At 35.5% G+C, this 19,540-nt stretch overlaps 1 protein-coding gene across 2 annotated transcripts in view; it reads right to left on the minus strand.

Moving 5' to 3' along the window:
- Positions 1–4,505: 4,505 nt before the first annotated feature.
- Smad4 (SMAD family member 4) overlaps positions 4,506–19,540 on the minus strand; it is a 59,751-nt gene continuing 44,716 nt past the window's right edge. Inside the window, exons 11-13 of one of the 2 annotated variants that reach the window (XR_205686.4) lie at positions 12,227–12,365; positions 11,594–11,705; positions 10,644–10,826 (exon numbers count right to left, since the gene is read on the minus strand). Coding sequence is in view for 1 of the 2 variants with exons in the window: in XM_004855168.4 (XP_004855225.1) it covers positions 10,615–10,826; positions 12,227–12,365 (351 nt within the window). In the remaining variant the exon portion in view is untranslated. Of the gene's footprint in view, positions 10,827–11,593; positions 11,706–12,226; positions 12,366–19,540 lie in introns of both variants that reach the window. The other variant, XM_004855168.4, reaches the window with a different exon arrangement.

Below are 19,540 nucleotides of genomic sequence, written 5' to 3' on the forward strand. Positions count from 1 at the left end.
GTCAAAAAAAAGTCTGCTATGTACATATGTGGGTTCTCTGTTCTGTTCCACTGATCTGTATCTCTCTCTGCCAATACCAAGCCTTGATTATAGTAGTTATGTAGTATCTTAAAACCAGGTAGACTGATAACCCTGACTTTAGTGTTTTTCAAAACTGTCTTCGCTATTCTGGTTTATCTTTACACATAAAATTTTAGTATAACCTTGCCTGTATTCAAAATTCCTGCAGAGGCTTTGGTATGCACTGCATTAGGCCCGTTAATTTTCATAAAATTTAGGGGAACTGACATCGGTACTGTGTTGTGCTCCCGTTCATGAACATGGTATATTTCTTCATTTATCTAGATCTTCAGTTTACCTGCATTGTGTAGTTTTCAGCATGTAATTTCAATAGATATATAAGTGATTATAAATGGGATTATATTTTTGTGCCTGTGCGTTCAGTGCTAATAAACTGCAGTTAATTGTTATATGAAGAGTTTGTACCTTATGACTTTGCTGGACTCTTACTAGTTTGAGGGCTTTTCTATATAGACCATCATGTCATCTGCAAACAGGGACCATTTTATTTCTTTAAAATTTACATGCTTTTATTTCTTTTACTACAGTGTAGCCTTGCTACACTGGCTAGAACTTTCAGCACTTGAACTACAAGCACTAAAGCTTTCAGACTGGTCGAGATAGCGACCACTTGGTTCTGGAGCTTGATCTTGACTTGTTCGGGATCTTACATGGAAAGCATTCAAGTTTGCACCATTAAGAATAATATTATCTATAGGGTTTTTTAATAGGTGTTTTTTAATGAAGTTTAGGCAATTTTTCTCTATTCCTACTTTCATGAGTTTTTATCAAGAATGGGTGAATTTTGTCACATGCTTTCCTGTATATCAACTGATACTAAGTTTTTTTTAAACTCAATACTGTGTTGGATTAGGCTATTCTCAAATATTGAACCCGTCCAGCATTCCTAGAATAATCCCCATTTGGTCCTGGTATATCATTCTTTTTTTATACAGTGGTGAATTAAATTTGAAAATATTTTGATAAAGATTTTTTTCAAGAATATACATGACAGATATGGTCTATAGTTTATTTTTTCTGAGTGGTGCTTTGTATCAGGGTAATGCTAGGATCCTAAAATGAATTGTGATGCATCTTCTATTTTTGGAAAATACTACAGGACCGGTATTAATTATTTGGTAAGAATTCTCCAGTGGAACCATCTGGGCCTGCAGTTGTTTTGCTTTGGTTTTAGATTTAAAAATTAATCTAATTTCCTTACTAGCTACAGGCCTACTCAAAAATACATTTCATATTGGGTTTTCTCTTTTTTCAAGAAACTGCTCTTTCATGTAGGCTGTCAAATTTGTGTGTGTAGCTGTTTACAGTATTCCCTTAACATCCTTGTAGTATCTGCAATTTGTAGTGCTATCCCATTTCATTCACAAATTGTATCTTCTCTTTTCCCTTGGTCAATCTTGTTAGAAATTTGTCATTAACTTTCCAAACAACCAGCTCTTTATTGAGCTGACCTTCTCTATTATTTTTGTTTCAATTTTGCTGGTTTCTGCTCATGTCTTTATTTGCTTCTTTCTGCTGCTTTGGTTTATTTTGCCATTCCTTTCCTAGCTGCTGAAAGTGGTAGCACAGAATACTGATTTGAAACCATGTGTAGTAGTGCAAGCCTGTAAACCAAGCACTCTGGGAAGAAGAGACAGGAGGAACACAAGTTTCAACCCAGCCTGGCCAATTCAGTGATTCATCTAGACCCTGTGTCAAAATAAAAAAGGGCTGGGGACATAATTCGGTGCTAAAGAATTCAACCCCTAATACTACAAAGCTGATTTGAGATTTTCTAAAGTCTGCATTTACCACTACAAATTTCTTTTGGCACTGTTTTAACCATATCCCACAAACATCAGTGTATTTTATTTCCATTTTCATTCAGCTTCGTGTTTTGTTGTTACAACTTCCCTTGACTTCTAGAAGTGTGTTGTTTATTTTCAAGTGTTAGGAAATGTTGTTACCTTTTTCTTCCTGCTAGTTTGACTACAGTGTGGCCAGACAACACTTTGTATGATACTAATTATTTTAAACTCGAATTTTATTACCCATGATAATTTGTAATGCTATATGTTGTGTCTGCACTTGAAATATATAGTTTTACATTTTTAAATGATAGTCACTACAAATTTAGGGAGTACAGTATGACATTTCAATTCATATATACAGAGTATAAGGATCAGGGTAACTGGCATATATAGCACCTCAGAATCTTCTTTTTGTTAGGAACATTCAAAATCTTCTCTATTAGCTATTTTGAAATATTAGTTACCTACTGTGGTAATAAACAGTGTAAGTTATTTCTTCTATCCAACTGTACCATGGACTTGTTAACTATCATCTCTCTGTCCCCCAGAAAAACCATGTTTTGTTGTTGCTTGACTTATCCGACAAATGCCAGTTAGATCTTGTCAGCTGAAGGTGGTACTGAGTTCTTATACGTCTTTGATGATTTTGTTTCATTTCCTATCAGTGTATTGAAAGAGGGTATTACAGTCCCCAGGTACAGTCGTATTTACAACTGTATTTCTATATTCAGTGTTTTGGTTTGTTGTTGCTTCACATTATTTTGCAACTCAGTTGTCAATATATGCCATTTAGGATTACTGTCTTTTTCATGAACTTTTAAGACAAGGTCTTGCTACATTGACCAGGATGGTCTTGAACTCCTGGGCTCAAGTAATTCTCCCACCTGAGCCTCCTCAGTAGTTAGAACTACAGGTATATTTTAACACACCTAATCAAACTTACCTTTATACTCCTGTATAATTTTGCTATCTCTGGTATTTTTCTTTGTCCTAAAGCCTACTAATATTAATACAGTCCACAACTGCTTTCCCATTTTTCCCCCAAATGCTGAGGGTTGAACCCAGAGTCTCATACATGTCAGACAAGCATTCTATCACTGCATTACATTTAACATTTACTTTGTATATCCTTTCCACAGTTTTTTCTTTTACTTTTTATATATTGTTTGAAGTGAGTTTCTGGTAGACAGCGTACTGTTGGGCCACATTTCTTAATCCATTCTACCAATTTTTTTTAAATTGTTGATGTTAGCACAGAAGTCTACCATTTAAAATTTTTTTTGTTTCAATTTTTGTTTCTATTTTCTTCCTGCTCAGATATTCTGCGTTACTTGAACAATTTTTAAAATTTCATTTTGATTTAGCTAGTGTTTTGGGGTGTATCTCTTTATATAGCTTTTTCAGTAGATATACTAGGTATTACTTTATAATTACTGCAGTCTACTGTAATTTTATCACTGAGTGAAATAAGGAAAACACACTCATATGTGACCCTTTTATTCTTCTGTTTTCAACTTTTAAATATTTCCTATATATACATTTAAAACCATCTTAGGAAGTGTTGTAATCTTTACTTCAACTATTGGACATAATTTAGAAAATTCACAGTGAGAGATCTACCCATATTGTTACTGACCATGTTTTTTCTTTCTTCCTAATGTTCCACATTCTTTATGACTTCCTGTTCACAGTACTTTCTTCAGTCATTCTTTTAGGGTGGCTATCCTAGCAACAATTCTCTGGTTCCTTTGAACCTATCCTATCCATATGTCTGTGACTAAGGTGGCCCAGCAGAACTCCATCAAAATATAGAACTGGATGCCACCCTAAAAGTAGGGCCAGAACTGATAGAATTACTTTTAGGACATAAAGAGGTGAAGAGAAAAAGCATAGCAATTTATTAGTGAAGCAATGAGGATGAGAAAGGTTTGGAAAGTTGGAAATATCCCAACTTTTGAGATTGCTATTTGTGGGAGCTGTGATGATTGGGGAAACTGAATAAAGCACAAAGAATCAAAAATCAAGAGTAAAGTATAGAGATGAATATATACAACTTCCCTTTCTCCTGAACTGCTCCATAAAGAAATGTTTTCTCTCAGAAAGAATTACTAAATGGCAATCTACTATCTCCTTCAAGTTCTAACTTAAAATATCATAAACTTTGTTAGCACAGACATCTCTGAAATTCATGCCAGCAAGTTCAGAAAGAAAATGCTGATGTGGTCAATGCTATTTACAAGCCATTGCTACTGAATCACTTACCTGATAACACACCCCACTCAGTGATGCCTATTTCATTAAGGAGGCAGCTGGGAGCTTTCCTTAATCTTTAAGTGGGCAATGGAGGATCTCCAACTTTTAGTTCTTTCTTTTAGATATCCTAGTTTTCACAATCTTCCAGTGCCCACATCTTCTCCAATCAATATCATTCTACCCCCTCCTTTAGAGAAATGAGAAAAGAATAAAGACTGTTATTTCAGGGTCATCTCTGGAATGCTGTATTTCCCATTTCAATGGCCACAAAGCAATGAAGGAAAATGTTGACCTCAAGTCTGAGAATTCTTTAAGTGATGAAGAACTCTTTCCATATAGATCCAAAACATCCACAACTTAAGAAAAAGAATGAGCACATAATTATTTAGTTGGCCTTCTTTTAATCAAAAACATACTTTGTTACAGAGTTCTCAAGAAAGGTTCAACTATTTTTATAGCCGTAGACTTCAACCAAGAAAAAGTATACAGAAAGCCACAAAGGAACTAACTGGGGCTTCAGCTACCAGTTTTCCCAAAAGTGGAAGCTAAGAGTGGTTCTTTGAGTTTTGGCATAGCTGCATCCCTTAGACTTCAGGGGAGGAGACAGAGTTGGGAAACACCGACACCAAATCTGTCCCCAACCCCCCATTCTTCCAAACTGGGCTCCACAGCCCAACAGGTTTTAATCATCTATAAGCATTCATATGTTTCCCATAAATCACATATCCAATGCATTGAAGAGAGCCACATATTTGAAAGAAGTTTGACAACTCCATGTTTAGCCTTTTAACCAATCCAAGCCCATGAGTCCTTCTACCAATGACAAGCAGCCTTAGCAATAGCAGCTGGTTTCATCCCTTCCTCTCCAGCTACCACAGAGCTGGCCTCTACCAGGACTCCCCAAGCCCCTCACCCTCAACCCACCCCAAAGGAAGACTCCTCAGTCCTTGAAAAAGGAAAGTTCATTAATGATACTCATCTAAAGGTAGGTTGGAAAGAATTCTAAAAGGAATGATCCAGACAAAAGTCATCTCATCAAAATGGACCTAAAAAGAGCCAAAAATAAAGTGAATTATCATTCACTGATCCTTTGAGTCATATAAACCATTTTACTTGATGCAGTTCAGAGGAATTTCCCTATTTTAAAGCATAGAAGGGTTAAGAAACCAAAGACCCAAATTAATGGCCTCTAACATCATTGGGCATTAACAACAGGTTTTCAATCCATTTTAGTTGAAAAAAACTATCAGCACACAGCACTTAGGAGGATGGTGTCACACATATACCCACTTGAAAGTCAGAAGATCATGACTCAGAAACTTTGATGACAAAAATAAAATGCAGACACCCCGCCTGGCCCTGCCCCCCCGTTTTTGTTTGTGAAGTACTTTTATTGCATCCCTAAGGTGGTGCTAGGCCTTTGGTTAAAATTAAGTCTTAAGGACATAGTATATAACTTCTTGTCCATAGGAAGAACAATAATAAAATATCAAGCCCAGTCTCACTTTAATAACATGGAAATAAGTAAAAAGCCCCCTCAAACAGCAGACCAAAGGTAAGGAAGAAATCCAAAACCACTGCAAGGTAGGCAAGGTCACTTAGAATTCAGAGGTGGAATAAATAATCTAGTCTAACTCTCATTTTACAGATGAGACAACTGAGGCCCAGAGAAGGTAAATGACTTGCCCAAGGTCACACATCAAATTACTGCCAAAGCACAAACTAGAGTGTGCAACTGTCTGGCCTAAGCCAGAGCCACTTGTTTAGGGTTGAAAAAGAATATCAACTCTGGACTTACTGAAAAAGCATTTTAAATAAACTGTGAAAAATATCCACCTCAACAGAAGAAATGATTGTCTTCACCAGTTTTCTCCTCAGTCCTTCCTACATTAAAAAAAGAAAAAGAACCTTCATTCATTCAAGTGTGATGTTAAAATCCCTGAAAGTATCAGCCATTACTTTAGCTATTCCTTGGGGCAGGATATACCCTCAATTTTCATAAAGGCACCAATAGGTCAAAAGTATCTATGGAGAAGGAAGGCCAGAAGGTAGCGCTAAAAGGACACACACAAACACACACACACACACACACACACACACACAAAGGCCTTCTTGTTTTCCAAGATTTGTATATGTGTGTTGTTTGCTGGTGTCCTCCAAGTAAAAGTAATGCCTCTGGCTGTTGATGCTAATTTAGCAACCCTGTAACCCCAGTTTTTCTATGAGCACCACTTAAGTGAAAGCAATGAAACCTTCTAAAACATTAGTCTGAAGGGGAAAATATGAGTATGACTCATTTCTCTCCACTCAACCACCTAAAACTCAGCAAGAATCAGGGACCATTTTATGCAGTCAAACCAGTATCAAATGCCAGTGCACTGAAGTCCTTTTCTACACTTGCCGGGAAAGCATCATGGGTTCTGCCACACGATTTTTCTTTTGTTTTAAAGAAAATTCTAATTTCAGTTGTCTTGGTTTCCTTGCTTAAGCAGTTAGAAATAATGAATCAGAAAGGGAAGACTAAAATACTAAGGGGAGGCACACTACTAACCACATAAGAAGTGGCAGTTGTTGGAAATGAAAACCAGAAGAGGAAGGAAGGTTAAAAATACTAAAATTTCAAAACTGTAGTAATTTATGACCATTTAATAATGGTAAAAATCCTCTGTCTTAGAAGCCCCTGAAGCCCACAAAGACAAGCACAAAAAGAAATGTTTTATCCAGTATATTTTCTGAAATACGTATTAAATAACTCCATCAAAAAACAAAAAGACAGTTTTCTTACTTAGGCAAGTTTGTAGAAAATTCATTTCGCAGTGACACAGGATAAACAACCTAGCAGCACTGAGGCAAGAAATAGAGATAAGAATGGGCCAAGAATGCTGCTATGAATAAAACCACTAACTTTTTACATCTCTCGATATAACAGAAAAAATAATCTGGTTATCAGAAGGAAAAAATGGAAAGACTCACACAAGATTCTCACAGCTATTCTCTATCATCTTGCAAAGGATTTAAGGGATTATTTACAGATCACTAGCAGCAACAAAATGGGTTCTGCCTTTAGGGGGGAAAAGTATTTCTTCAAGCTGAGTATTACCTGCCCCACTGACAAGGGTTATTAATTAACTTTACAGGTAATTGCTTTCATATACTTACTTCGGTAACCTAAATTCACCAGTTTACTAATCTGCTATCAATAAATTAATAAAATGACAACAAAGACAGCAACTATAGAAACTACCAAAAAAAGCTCTGCCTTACTCAGAATAAAACTGCTCCTTCCAAAAGGCTTTCAAAAAAGGGTCTGAATTAATCTGATTTTGCATAAAACAGCTAGTAAGTGACTATTAACCAGTTACCAAGAGACTTGGAGCAGAAATATTTTACCTCCAGATACTTAGGGAGCATTATGGGAAAATGTAAAATTTCTTTTTCCAGACAGCTGCAGTCAAAAAGATAGCTGCCAACTCACCTTCCTACCATTAACCAAAACCTTTTAAAATAAGGTATTTATAATCTGGAAGACAGAACATTTTATTTTGCATTCAAATTTTCTATTACAAATCACACCATTTCCCATAAAAATGGATTTTTAACTCTGAAATACAACACAGCTAATACTGTGCTGTTATTTGGATGTTCCAGGTATAGTTATCCTTAAGTCAGACCATCCAATCTGTAAACCTATAGAGTTTGTAGAAGGAATGGGTAGGTGCCCTAGTTAGGGGTAAAGGCAAAAGAAATGAGACAATGTTTCTGGAAAACCAAGGTTATATGGCAGTGATTTATTATCATTACCACTGTATACTAGCAGTAGGAAACTGTAAAAAACAAAACAGATTCTTGCAAAAGAATGTACTCCCTGACAAATAAAGGCAATACCATTAAGGACTCCCTTTGATAATGCAAAGAAAGGCACAAGACAAATCCTAACGAGTCTCACACTAGAAGTACCTCGTTCATCTTTCATTCAGCTTTTACTGAAATTCAACATTCTGAGAGTCTTTGAGATATGAATTAAAGAAAACCACTCTAAATCATATCCACATAATAATCAGACTCTACAAACTACAGAAACTATCCTAAAATAGACAAAATTTTAAACTAGTGAGATTCTTCAGTCTTACTCATCAAAGATGACCACCTCTAAGAAACGGAAATACAGTTTAATAACCAAGCTATCAGGAATAATTGATAATATACTAGATGTTTTCCCAAAATCATGTGACAATCTAGTAAAAATATAAGCAATTAATAACTAAAAGTACTTTTATATTTTATGGCTCTTAATAGAAAGAAACCAAGATAGGTAGCTTGGCTCCAAAGAGATACTTCATAGCAAATATTTTCCACACACTTTCTGAAAATGACTAAACATGAAAATCTTTCCTAAAGTAGAAAAAGAAGCAACAGATTACACCATTGCATGGCTAATGTTCTAATCAAGTAATTTGGGTTAAAAACTCTTATTCTAAAATTCTCTCCTCTCCTATTCCTCTTGCAGAGTCAAACCTAAAGACAAAAATTTCTAGAGACAGTATCTGTCTATAATTCTGCCAATAAAACCTTAAAAACCACCAAACTCACACAGATTAAAATTAGGACTTTACCGTTAAGTATTCGTGAGTACTTAAGACTAGAAATGAATTGTTGGAGAGGCTATTTAAAAAACAAGATGTGTAGCATGGATTGAGGTCTGTATTTAAATCACAGCAGTAAGCACTGAGTGGTTTCCAGGACATCTTAATTAAGACCTTCTGAGTAAGGCCTTACTTGTTCATTTCAGTTCATATGAAGAGGACTAATACATCCTAGTGTTTCTAGAGTTCAAATGCATACCATATCTTAAAGAATCTTAGCTTACAGAAGCCCTCAAGCAAAAAGTAAAAGCATCTGAAAGATAATATTTGATTTTATTTCACTCTATCTATCCTGCAGACAATCTATTTGTCTTATAATCAGGCTAACTTCTGCTATAGTAGAATAAAAGTTTAAAAAATTAAGCAACTCTGTAAGTGATACACATGTCCATGGAAAAGTCCTGGTAGAGTGTGAGGGAAAAACCAAAGCTGCCCAATACAACTGGCTATTGCCTGTCATTTAGCAGAAGGTGTCTTGCCACTGAAATTGGACTCAAAAGTGCAAAAGAAAAAATTTTAAAAATCAAACCTAGAATCCAACTGTGTATGTTGAGATTCAGTTTTATTTATGCTACTAGCTAGATTAAAAGCATACATATTGTGTCTGTGGTACAGTCGATACATCTTCAACTTTTCTACCTAAATTTTCTATACAAAGTCACTGCCGACTGATATGATCATTGATGCCAAAGGGCTCAGAATAACCAAAAGATATAAAAAAGTTTGCAGTCTTGCCCCAAGATACAAAAACTGAATTTTAAACATGGTATAACATACATGATTTAAACAGTATATGAAAAAAAGTTACACATCAAATCAAGTACAAAAATATCCAACTACCTATTATGAACTGTAATGTTTCCATTATTCTGCACAGTATTTAACATAGAATTTAGCAGTTTCCAAAATACTCATTATTTAAGCATTGCCACCTTTGCAGAACAGTGAGATATTAGGTAGCGTGACACTGCTTTTAGTGTTTTTAAAAATACAAAACCTTTCCCTACAAATTACTGTAGGAAAAGAAATTCCTCTTCTAGGCTTCTTAGTAAGTCCAACCTTGTGCCCAGAAATACAGAAGAATACATCTACTGTTTAAAGGGGCAAAAGTATACTTATTGATAAATATTCATCCAATAGGTATAACAAATGCAATTTTAAATGACATTTCTTTGTCTGGCAATTTTAAGGAATTCTCAATATACACACAGATTAGTGTTTTGCCTTGGCAAAATTAAAACTGAGGTTGCAATACAATCTGAACTGAAATCATCCACTAGTTTAACTTGCAAAAAATATTTTGGACAAAAGGTTATAATACATTACTGTTTTTTAAAAACAGAGTAAAGTTTCTCCTAATATTAACTCACCCACATGGCACAATATCTTGGAATAAAGTATGTCTGACAATAACAATATGCACATAAAATAAAACAGGTGAATTAAACTGAGAACTTCTCTGTTTAAAATCAGCAATATTGAATTTATTCTGTAGAATACCACACACACTGATGTTCTGCATAAAAAAGGCTCTAAGACATTTAAAAGGGTTAAATTTCCCAGCACTGGACTGACTCATTCATACATAACTGGTGAAGCTTTAATAAGAATGTGTTCTTCCTGATCTTCAAGTTCTGAGCCATGCCTGAAAAGTTCTAAATAGAATAAAATAAAAATGGTTTTAATCCAGTTTCTGTCTGCTAGGAGCAAGGCAGCAAACACATTTCTCAACCCTTTATGAAAAGATAAAGCAGAACAAAACTGAAATAGATTTTCAGATTATAAACAGGATTATATTTTATAGTCCACCATCCTGATAATGGTAAGGGGCCCCACAGTGAGAGGCCTCAGTCTAAAGGTTGTGGATCTGCAATAGGCATGGTATGAAGTACTTCATCTAGAAGTTGGAGGGCCCGGTGTAAGTGAATCTCAATCCAGCAAGGCGTTTCTTTGATACTCTGTCTTGGGTAATCAGGTCCCCAGCCTTTCACAAAGCTCATCCTGAGTATGCATAAGCGACGAAGGTCATCTACACCAATGCCGGCAGCCGCTGACAGACCTACCAGAAAAGTTTGGAAGACATCAGAGGGACAGGATGATCTCTTCCCATCCTCCCTACATTCTGCTTTCTTTATATTCCTCAGCATATAACTTCTCTGTCAAAGTGCCAAGAAATAACTGTAGGTCTAAACCTTATCGATAAGAACTGAAAACTTTTGGTTACGGTAGTTTACATTCCTTTATCTACTAGCTACCACCAATTATAAATTACCACAATCTACCACCACCCCATCTATTTTTCTCTTTAGAAGTGGAGGTGAAGAGGTAAGAAACAACTTGTTTTTAAGAAGTAGCACACATCCACAGGTTGGTTCTAAGAACCTTACTTAACTAAACAGCCTACTTAAGAGCTAAGACATGACTAATAACAAGACAGTTAATATGTCTGGCTAAGACCTCTTGGATGACCCAGATGATGTCTGCCTCTCAACTTCACAGTGTAACAAAGATAATACACAATGAGGGAAGTAGATGAGCTTAAAAAACTTAATACTAGCTCTGAAGTCTTCATCAAAACTAGCAAATTAATGGTTTAGATGCCCAATTTTTTTAAAAAACTCTAATGAATATATCTACATCTAATTTGTAAACTCCTGAACTTAAGTTACAACAGACTCTGCATCTAATTTTCCAGTCCAAACACACAGTCATATAGGCAATCTGCATTAATCAATATTACCGTAAAACTAATGGGAGGAATTTGCATGTACTGTACAGAAACCTGCAGGGCCACTGCAGTTTTCTTAGCCAGTGTGATTTGCTTACCACACTGAAGAGGTTAAGAACAGGGGTTGAATGAATCACTAGTTATGCCTTCAGACGTGGAAGATGGGTGCCACGTGTTTCCATCAAAAAGTCTATAGTCAGGAGTTTAACTCTGCAGTAAAAAATTCCCCATCAGTGTGAAACCTGGCACATAGTTCAATTTTACCCTAAAATTAAAAAAAGTCTACAAGTTATCAAAATACCACCCTCACTTAGTTTTCTCTCCATGCTTAGCATTCTACTTTAAAAAAAAAAAAAAACAAAAACTGGAGAGGCATCCAACTCTAAAATTGAAATATGCTTCCTTAATAAAATCAAGCCAAGTACTTCACTGATTACAACCCACCCTGGCGGGGGGGTGGGACTTAAGTAAAAGGGGAGATGAACAATATAACATAATAATGGTCCCCTTTATCTCATACTCTTTTTTTTGGTACAAAAAGAAAGCAAACAGGGTCATATCTTAGGCAAAGGGCAACTATTACAGAAGACACATTTTTACAAACTCAAAAAGGTTATTATTTCCAGTAACAATTTTAATTTCTATTATTGCTTAAAGGAAGTAATCAACTGAGTGAATCAAGATAAAATGCCACTATTAGACTCTAAGAAAAAAATCAAAAGCATACTTACTAATAGCCGGAGCTATTCCACCTACTGATCCAGGACCAGGGATGTTTCCTGCCACGGCTGCTGCTTGGGCAGCTGCTGCAGCTTGCGCAGTAGCTGCCTGCTGCTGCATCTGTCGATGACACTGACGCAAGTCAAAGACCTTTTAAAAAAAAATGTACATTTAATGTTATGCATCCACTAGGAAAGACTACATACATCAAAAATCACTGTACAATTTACTGAAAACTTGCAACTTCATTTTATTTCTCATAAGAAGAGAATTAAAAATTTCAAATTTCTATGTAGATTGTAACTGGTATAAAACTAATCAAGAAAGGTGGCCTGGAACTAACCAAGAGGTGCATTTCACTATCAAGATGACTGGCTGCAACATGCCTCTACATCCTTTATGTAGTTCAGTGTGAGCCAGTTGTCACTGTACTTGTGAAAAACCACCCATCTGTGGCAAATGAACAGTTAAGAAATCACACCATCCTTTCATAACCAAACTGCTGAGTTTTCTTTAGGCTGGAGTTGATGACTTTGGTCACCTGACCATTATCTTTTCTTAACATTCTTTATCATTCCTGCTATTTGAAAGAGTATAAGAAAACATCCACATTTTTTAGTGATGTATACTTAAGCATCTAGTTACAGAATAACAAGATTACCAAGAGTTATCTTCAATACTCCAGAGAAAGCAGAGAAAAGGACATATCAAGCAAATATAAAATCTTAACTACTTCATCTAAGTGAAAGGTATACAGAATTTCACTAAACGAGTTTCTGACTACTTTTCTATATGTTTAAAATTAAAAGAAAAAAACTGGCTTTATCTCATCACTGACATCTGCTAATTATATGGGTTAAGTTTCTTAAACTCTCTGGAGCCTTAAATTTCTTATGTATAAAATGAGAATGCTAAGTATACATATTTTCTTAGGGTACTGTAAACTTAGCATAGTACACAGTAAGCTGTCTACAAGTGTTACTTATTTTGATTTTGGCCTCCTCAGTAGCCATTTTTCTTTCAAGCTATGTTGGTTAGTAATTTCAGTGTGTCCCCCTATACCAGGGATCGAACTCAGGACCTTGCACTTGCAAGGCAGGCACGGCACCACTGAGCTAAATCCCCAGCCCATAATTTTAGCGTTCTTTATCAAGCAAGCCAAGCACTGGAATAGTAAAGAAAGGGTGGATATCACTTCTACTTCTATCCCCATAAAAGTGGTAGAATGTTCTTTTAATAATCAACAAATGATGGATAACTACATTTTTTCCTGGGAAAAACCCATCTTCCTAAAATAATATATTTGCTTACATTTGCATTTTTTAAAAAGCACCAGAAGATTACACAAAAAAACAGCAGTCACCTGCAAAAACTGTAGGAAAAGAGGACAAGGAGAGTAGAAGTGTGACTGCTCAGTCAACTAGGGTGGGATCTTGAGAAGGCATTACCTAGCACAGCACAAAGCTGGGGCATTTGAAAGGCTAAACAACTCTATAAGCACTTTTTCTTAAAAGAAAGACAGTGATAAACTTTGCTTTTTAGGGTTTAAGGTTTGCAGCAAAGCTGAGCAGAAAGTATAGAGTGCCTGCCCTCACATAAACTTCTCCTCTAACTATCAACATCTCCACACCACTGTGGTACATGTGTCATAATCAATAAAGCTGCACTGACACATCACTATCACCTGAAGTCAACAGTTTACATTAGGACTTACTCTTTAATGTTATACATTCTATGTGTTTGCACAAATTTATAATGACTATATTTTCATGTAGTAAAAATCCTGTGTTCTTTCTATTCATTGCTCCCTCCGCACTAACCTCTAGTAAGCCACTAAGCTTCTGTCTCTACAGAGTTTTGACGTTTCCAAAAATATCATATAGTTGGGATCATATAGTATGCAGACTTTGCAGATCAGTTTCTTTCATCTAATAATATGCATTTAAGTTTCTCTTTACGTTTTTTCATGATAGCTCATTTCTTTTTATCATTGAAAAACATTCTATTGTCTGATGTACTAGTTTGTCCATTTACTTACTGAAGAATATTTTTGTTGCTTTCAAATTTTGGCAATTATGAATAAAACTGCTATAAACATCTGTGTGTGGGTTTCTGTATGGACCTAAGTTTTCAATTCATTTGGGTAAATGCCAAGGAATCTCATTGTAAGATCGTATGTAAGAGTATGTTTAGTTCTATAAGAAACTGTGAAACTATCTACCAAAATGGCTATAACATTTCCATTCTCACCAGCAATGAATGACCGCTCTACATTCTTGCCAGCATTTGTTATTATCAGTATTCTATTTTGGCTATTCTAAGGCAGGTGTGTAGTGGTGTTTCTTTCCCTTTTTTTGACTTGCAATTCCCTCATGACATATGTTGAACATATTTTCAGATGTTTTCCAGCTGTGTATATTTTTCACTGAAGTGTCTGTTCAGGTATTTTGCTGTTTTTAAATCAAGTTGTTTCCTTATTATTAAGTTTTAAGTCTTTGTATATTTTGGACAACCTCTGGGAAATATTTTCTTCCTGCTGTGGCTTGTCTTCTCATTCTCTTGACACGGTCTTTTACAGAATAGAAGTTAATTTTAATAAAGTCCAGTAAATTGTTTTTCTTGACTCATGCCTCTGGTGCCATATCTAAAAACGTCACCAATATGGTCATCTAGGTTTTCTCCTGTTAGCCTCTAATTTTACAGTGTTACATTTTACATTTAGATCTATACAAACCCTGATTTTTTTGTTTGTTTGTTTTTAACTATTGTTAACTATGTATGATACATATGTAATCTCATTATCTGGGAGTGGAGTATAAAATTATTTATAAATCTTCAAGGTTCAAATATAATTGTCACATATGTATACAACACAATTATCTTGTAAATGTCATTTTAGCAAGCATGTATGGTAACATCAACAATATATATTGCAGGTAACCAAAAATAAAGATGAAATTTGACTTTTATATGAAAATGCAGTAAAAATGATTTACTAGGCACCTCAGAAAACTTTCACAGATTATCTATGTTATTACAACACTCAGAAGATTTAAAATTACTCAAGCTCATCTATGCTGAGACCTGGGTTGCCTCATTTCACACTATAATTGATACATGATACATGACAGATTTCATCCCTTATTCTGGATGGTAAAATTAAGGCTATCACTGAAACAGTACCATCTTCCTTTCAGAATTTGACTAAGTTGTTGATAAAAGCAATTCAAAGTAACCAAAGGCTTCAAATATTCTTTTTGGCTCAGATCCAAAACACATTTCTGCCCACCACTCCTAAGCTATCAACAACCTGACTCTGCTTTCATTTATTTAACTATGTTTCCTGTAGCTACTCATATAAGTTTACTACAAACTTATTAAAGCAGGTGAGTGTCTTACAAAGATCACTGCCAACATCCTGAAGATATCATCTTTCAATAAGAAGTCAAATTTTAGCATTTTTCTTTCATAAGGCTTAATTACAAATACTGACCACCAGGAAATAGTAATTTGGAAGGAGTAACACATGGTGTGGCTAGTATATAAGCACCTGAAGATAAAAATGCTTGTCAAGTTACCTAACTTACAGTAAAAGAATAGTATGTGGCAACTGGAAATAAATTTAAGTGGGGCTCATAATACCCTTTTAACCTAGCCCACTATCTCCTCTTAGAAGTATCCACTGTCTCTTTCCCTTACCTGATATGTAGTTCTGAACCTAATCTGATTCAGTATCATCAGAGAAATGAAAATCACTACAATGAGATTCTTCACATCCATAGGATGGGTTTTAAAAAAATAAAAAAGAAGTTTGAAAATACAGAGAAATTTGAACCTGCTAGTGGGAATCTAAAAAATGATGTAGTTATTTTGGAAAATAGTCTAGCAGATCCTCAGAAAGTTATACATGGCACTACCTTGTGATCTGACAGCTGTACTATTATATACCTGAGAGAAATGAAAACACGTGATCACATAAATATTTGCACATGAATGTTCATGGCAAGATCATTCATAATATAGTGAGGAGCAGAAATCCATATCTCTATCAACCTATGGGATAAACAAAATGTGGACTGTGAAATATTATTCAGCCATAAAAAAAGGAATGGTGCACTAATCTATCTTACATGGATGAAGCTTGGGACATTACAAAAGAACCAAGTCACAAAAGACTACATTATATGAATTCATTTATATGACATGTACTATTCTGAACAGGCAAATACATGGACAGAAAGTAGATTAGTGGTTGTCTAGGACTTTGTGGAATGCAGCCATAGCTAAAGGGACTGGGATTCCTTTCTGCAATAATAAAATGTTTTAAAACTGCATGTAGAGATGGCTGTATGATTCTGATAACATATTTAAAAAATGAGTTTTACATTTTAAATGGTAATTTGGGGGCTCAGGATTTAGTTCAGTGTTTCTGGCCCCTGCCTCACAAGCGCAAGGTCCCGAGTTCGATCCCCGGTACCAAAAAAAAAAAGGGTAATTTGCATGGGATGTGAATTATCTCATTATATCAGTCAAGCTGTTAAAAATCAGAATTCTCAGTGAAGCAACACCAAATAAAACAGTGGAAAAGGAGGGAAAGTAGGGGACAGTGTAAAAATGATCAAGATTTAATATGTATATGTACCAATTCCCCCAAGGTGAATGCAATTACTATGTATTGCAAATATACACTACTTTTTTTTTTAATGACTTCACTTTTAAAAGTAAAAAAGCAAGCCACCTAAGGAAAAGTCAATCACTTGCTTCACTGCAAGCTTATAAAATGCCATTTCATTATATTAGATTTTTATGAATGTAAGATGACCATATCAAGGGTCAATATCTAAAATATCAATATCTAAAAAGGGGGAAAAAAACCCTTAATTTTAGCTTCTTGGCTTGTCTTCCTCATTTTAGTAAAAAGAGAAGTATGTGTGTGTGCGTCTGTATTCTCAACGTGTGGGCAGCACTCCTTCTAAAGGATCACATTACTTGTATACAATTCATCCCAGTACAGTATTATCCATGGTGAGAATCTGTCTAGTAAACTAAATAATTTACATATTCTTTAGTTATTGCTGCCTCCCTAAAATTAACAAATAAGGAGAATGCCAATGGTTAGATTTAAGGTATACTTATATTTGTCTCTTTCTGGCTAATAAGATTCTTCTGATCAATAGTACAGTTGGTGAAAAGAATTCTGTTTAAATCTCAGTTTTTATGAAAATATCAGATACTTTTAACTCCAAATATCTTGTCCCACAAGATATTTATCTACTATCCATGAAAAAGTATGAGATCACTATAAAATCTGTCCACGGCAGTGGTTTATCAAGTGATGACTTGCCTCATACCTTGGAGCTTTTCAACAGCCATCTGTACCAAAACAGAGATGCTATATTTATTTGACCATCCAAGAAATCAGTTATGCCAAGACTCCACATTATTTAAGGTCAACTGTTTTAAATACTACTCTATATTTCATACATACTACTTGGCACATAGTATATAGATAATTCTATATAGTACCCTATAACATTTACTTCAAATTACACAAGGACCCAACTTTGATCCCCGGTACCAAAAAAACCCAAAAAACCAAAAAACAAATTACACAAGTAATCCAGAGATATCGAATCAAAATACATGATTGGGTACAGTCATCTTCTCTCTCTACTCCGGACATATACAACAGAAAAATTTAAAAACAGATCCATTCCAGGTCAATCATGAAACTCAGCTCTAGTACAAGGGTACAAGGGAAAAGCCAAAATAATATTTAAAAAAGAACTAACATTTCCTTATTTCCAAACTTATTATGAATCTACAGTAATGAAGAAATGGTGCTCCAGGCATAAGAACAGCTATAAGGATCAATGAAATGGAATTGACGGTCCAGAAATAAACCTTTACACTTACAGCCTAGTAACTACAAACTGATTTTTCATTCATGACCATGGATTAGGATCTTAGGTAAGACACCAAAAGCAAACAAAGATATAACAGAAAAATTGCACTACATCAAAAATTTAAAACTCTGGTGCTGCAATTCATATTATTAAGAAAATAGGGCCAGGTATTTAGCTCTGTGGTTCCGCTGCCTGCCTCACAAGCACAAGGTCCCAAGTTTGATCCCCGGTACAAAAAAAAAGAAAAGAAAAGAAAAGAAAATGAAAGGATTTCTTCCTCCACTGCATTCTTGCCATCAATCAAGAGAAGAAGTAATTCTGGTAGGTGCTGCCTGATGATAAGCCTAGAACATCAATTTCAGGACTACAGACTTTGTTGAATTCCTGAGGACCTAGAGGCAAGATCTGTAAGACAGAAAAAGCATGGTCCTTCAGCCACAGCTTTCCAAATCACCCCTCACTCTCACCAATAGGGCTTTTATTTGCAGTTTGTGGTAAGAAGGTATTTTAGTTACTTTTGTCTCGTTTATTTGGCTTACAGTTTGTAGAGGTTTCAGTCCATAATCAGCTGGCTCCAAGGCTGGGATGGCAAACAAGCATCACAGAGGAGAAACAACATGGCACGCACATGGCAGCCACGGTAGCAAGAGAGCTTCACCGTGTCTTTCTGCCCCTTTTATCCCATCCAGACTACCAGGATTAGGGTGGTGCTAAACCACTCACTCATGTGTAGTGGTTTAGTAATCACATGTCCTTAATCCCAGCATCACACATTCCAGATTCAGCTACCTCTGACTGAATGAGGCTTTGGGGGAACGTCTAGACCCAAACCATAACAGAATGTGAGAGCACTGCATACTCAGAAGTATCAGTCTCAAAAGCTCCCTGCTGCAGCTGCAGTGATTTAGAATGTCCCCTGAACCTCCACTGGGGATTTAATATCAATGGAGAGAAAATGACAAGAACATGATAGAAGTGAACCTCCTTGTAGCTCTGAAATTAGTGGAACCATGCAACATGAGCAGAAGTAACATGTCACTCCCATTACAAGCCTCTAACAGCCAGTGATCAATTTGCCTTTTCTTATCTCCAGATTCAGTGATACTAGAGATTCCCTAAGAGATGACAATATGAGAAGAATTCTTAGCCAACCCATGATAGACATGCAATATGACTGATAAATAGAACTATGGTACTTTAAGTCATTATTATTTTACAGTTGTACTGCCTTATAACCTAAATTGACTATAATATCCTAACTCACTACAATGGAATATGATTTTGAAAACTTGGAGAAAGGTGAGCCTATCTTGCATGTGGAAAAAATGTGCATCATTAGGGATGAGAGGGTGAACTGTGGTAAAGAGCTAAAATGGATCCCAAAGAGTCCCATCTCCTGACATTCACACTTGAATGTTG

Source organism: Heterocephalus glaber, unplaced genomic scaffold (assembly GCF_053883595.1).
Source record: "Heterocephalus glaber isolate CG9 unplaced genomic scaffold, H.glaber_assembly_v1.0 deba00000331, whole genome shotgun sequence".
Taxonomy (NCBI): Eukaryota; Metazoa; Chordata; class Mammalia; order Rodentia; family Bathyergidae; genus Heterocephalus; species Heterocephalus glaber.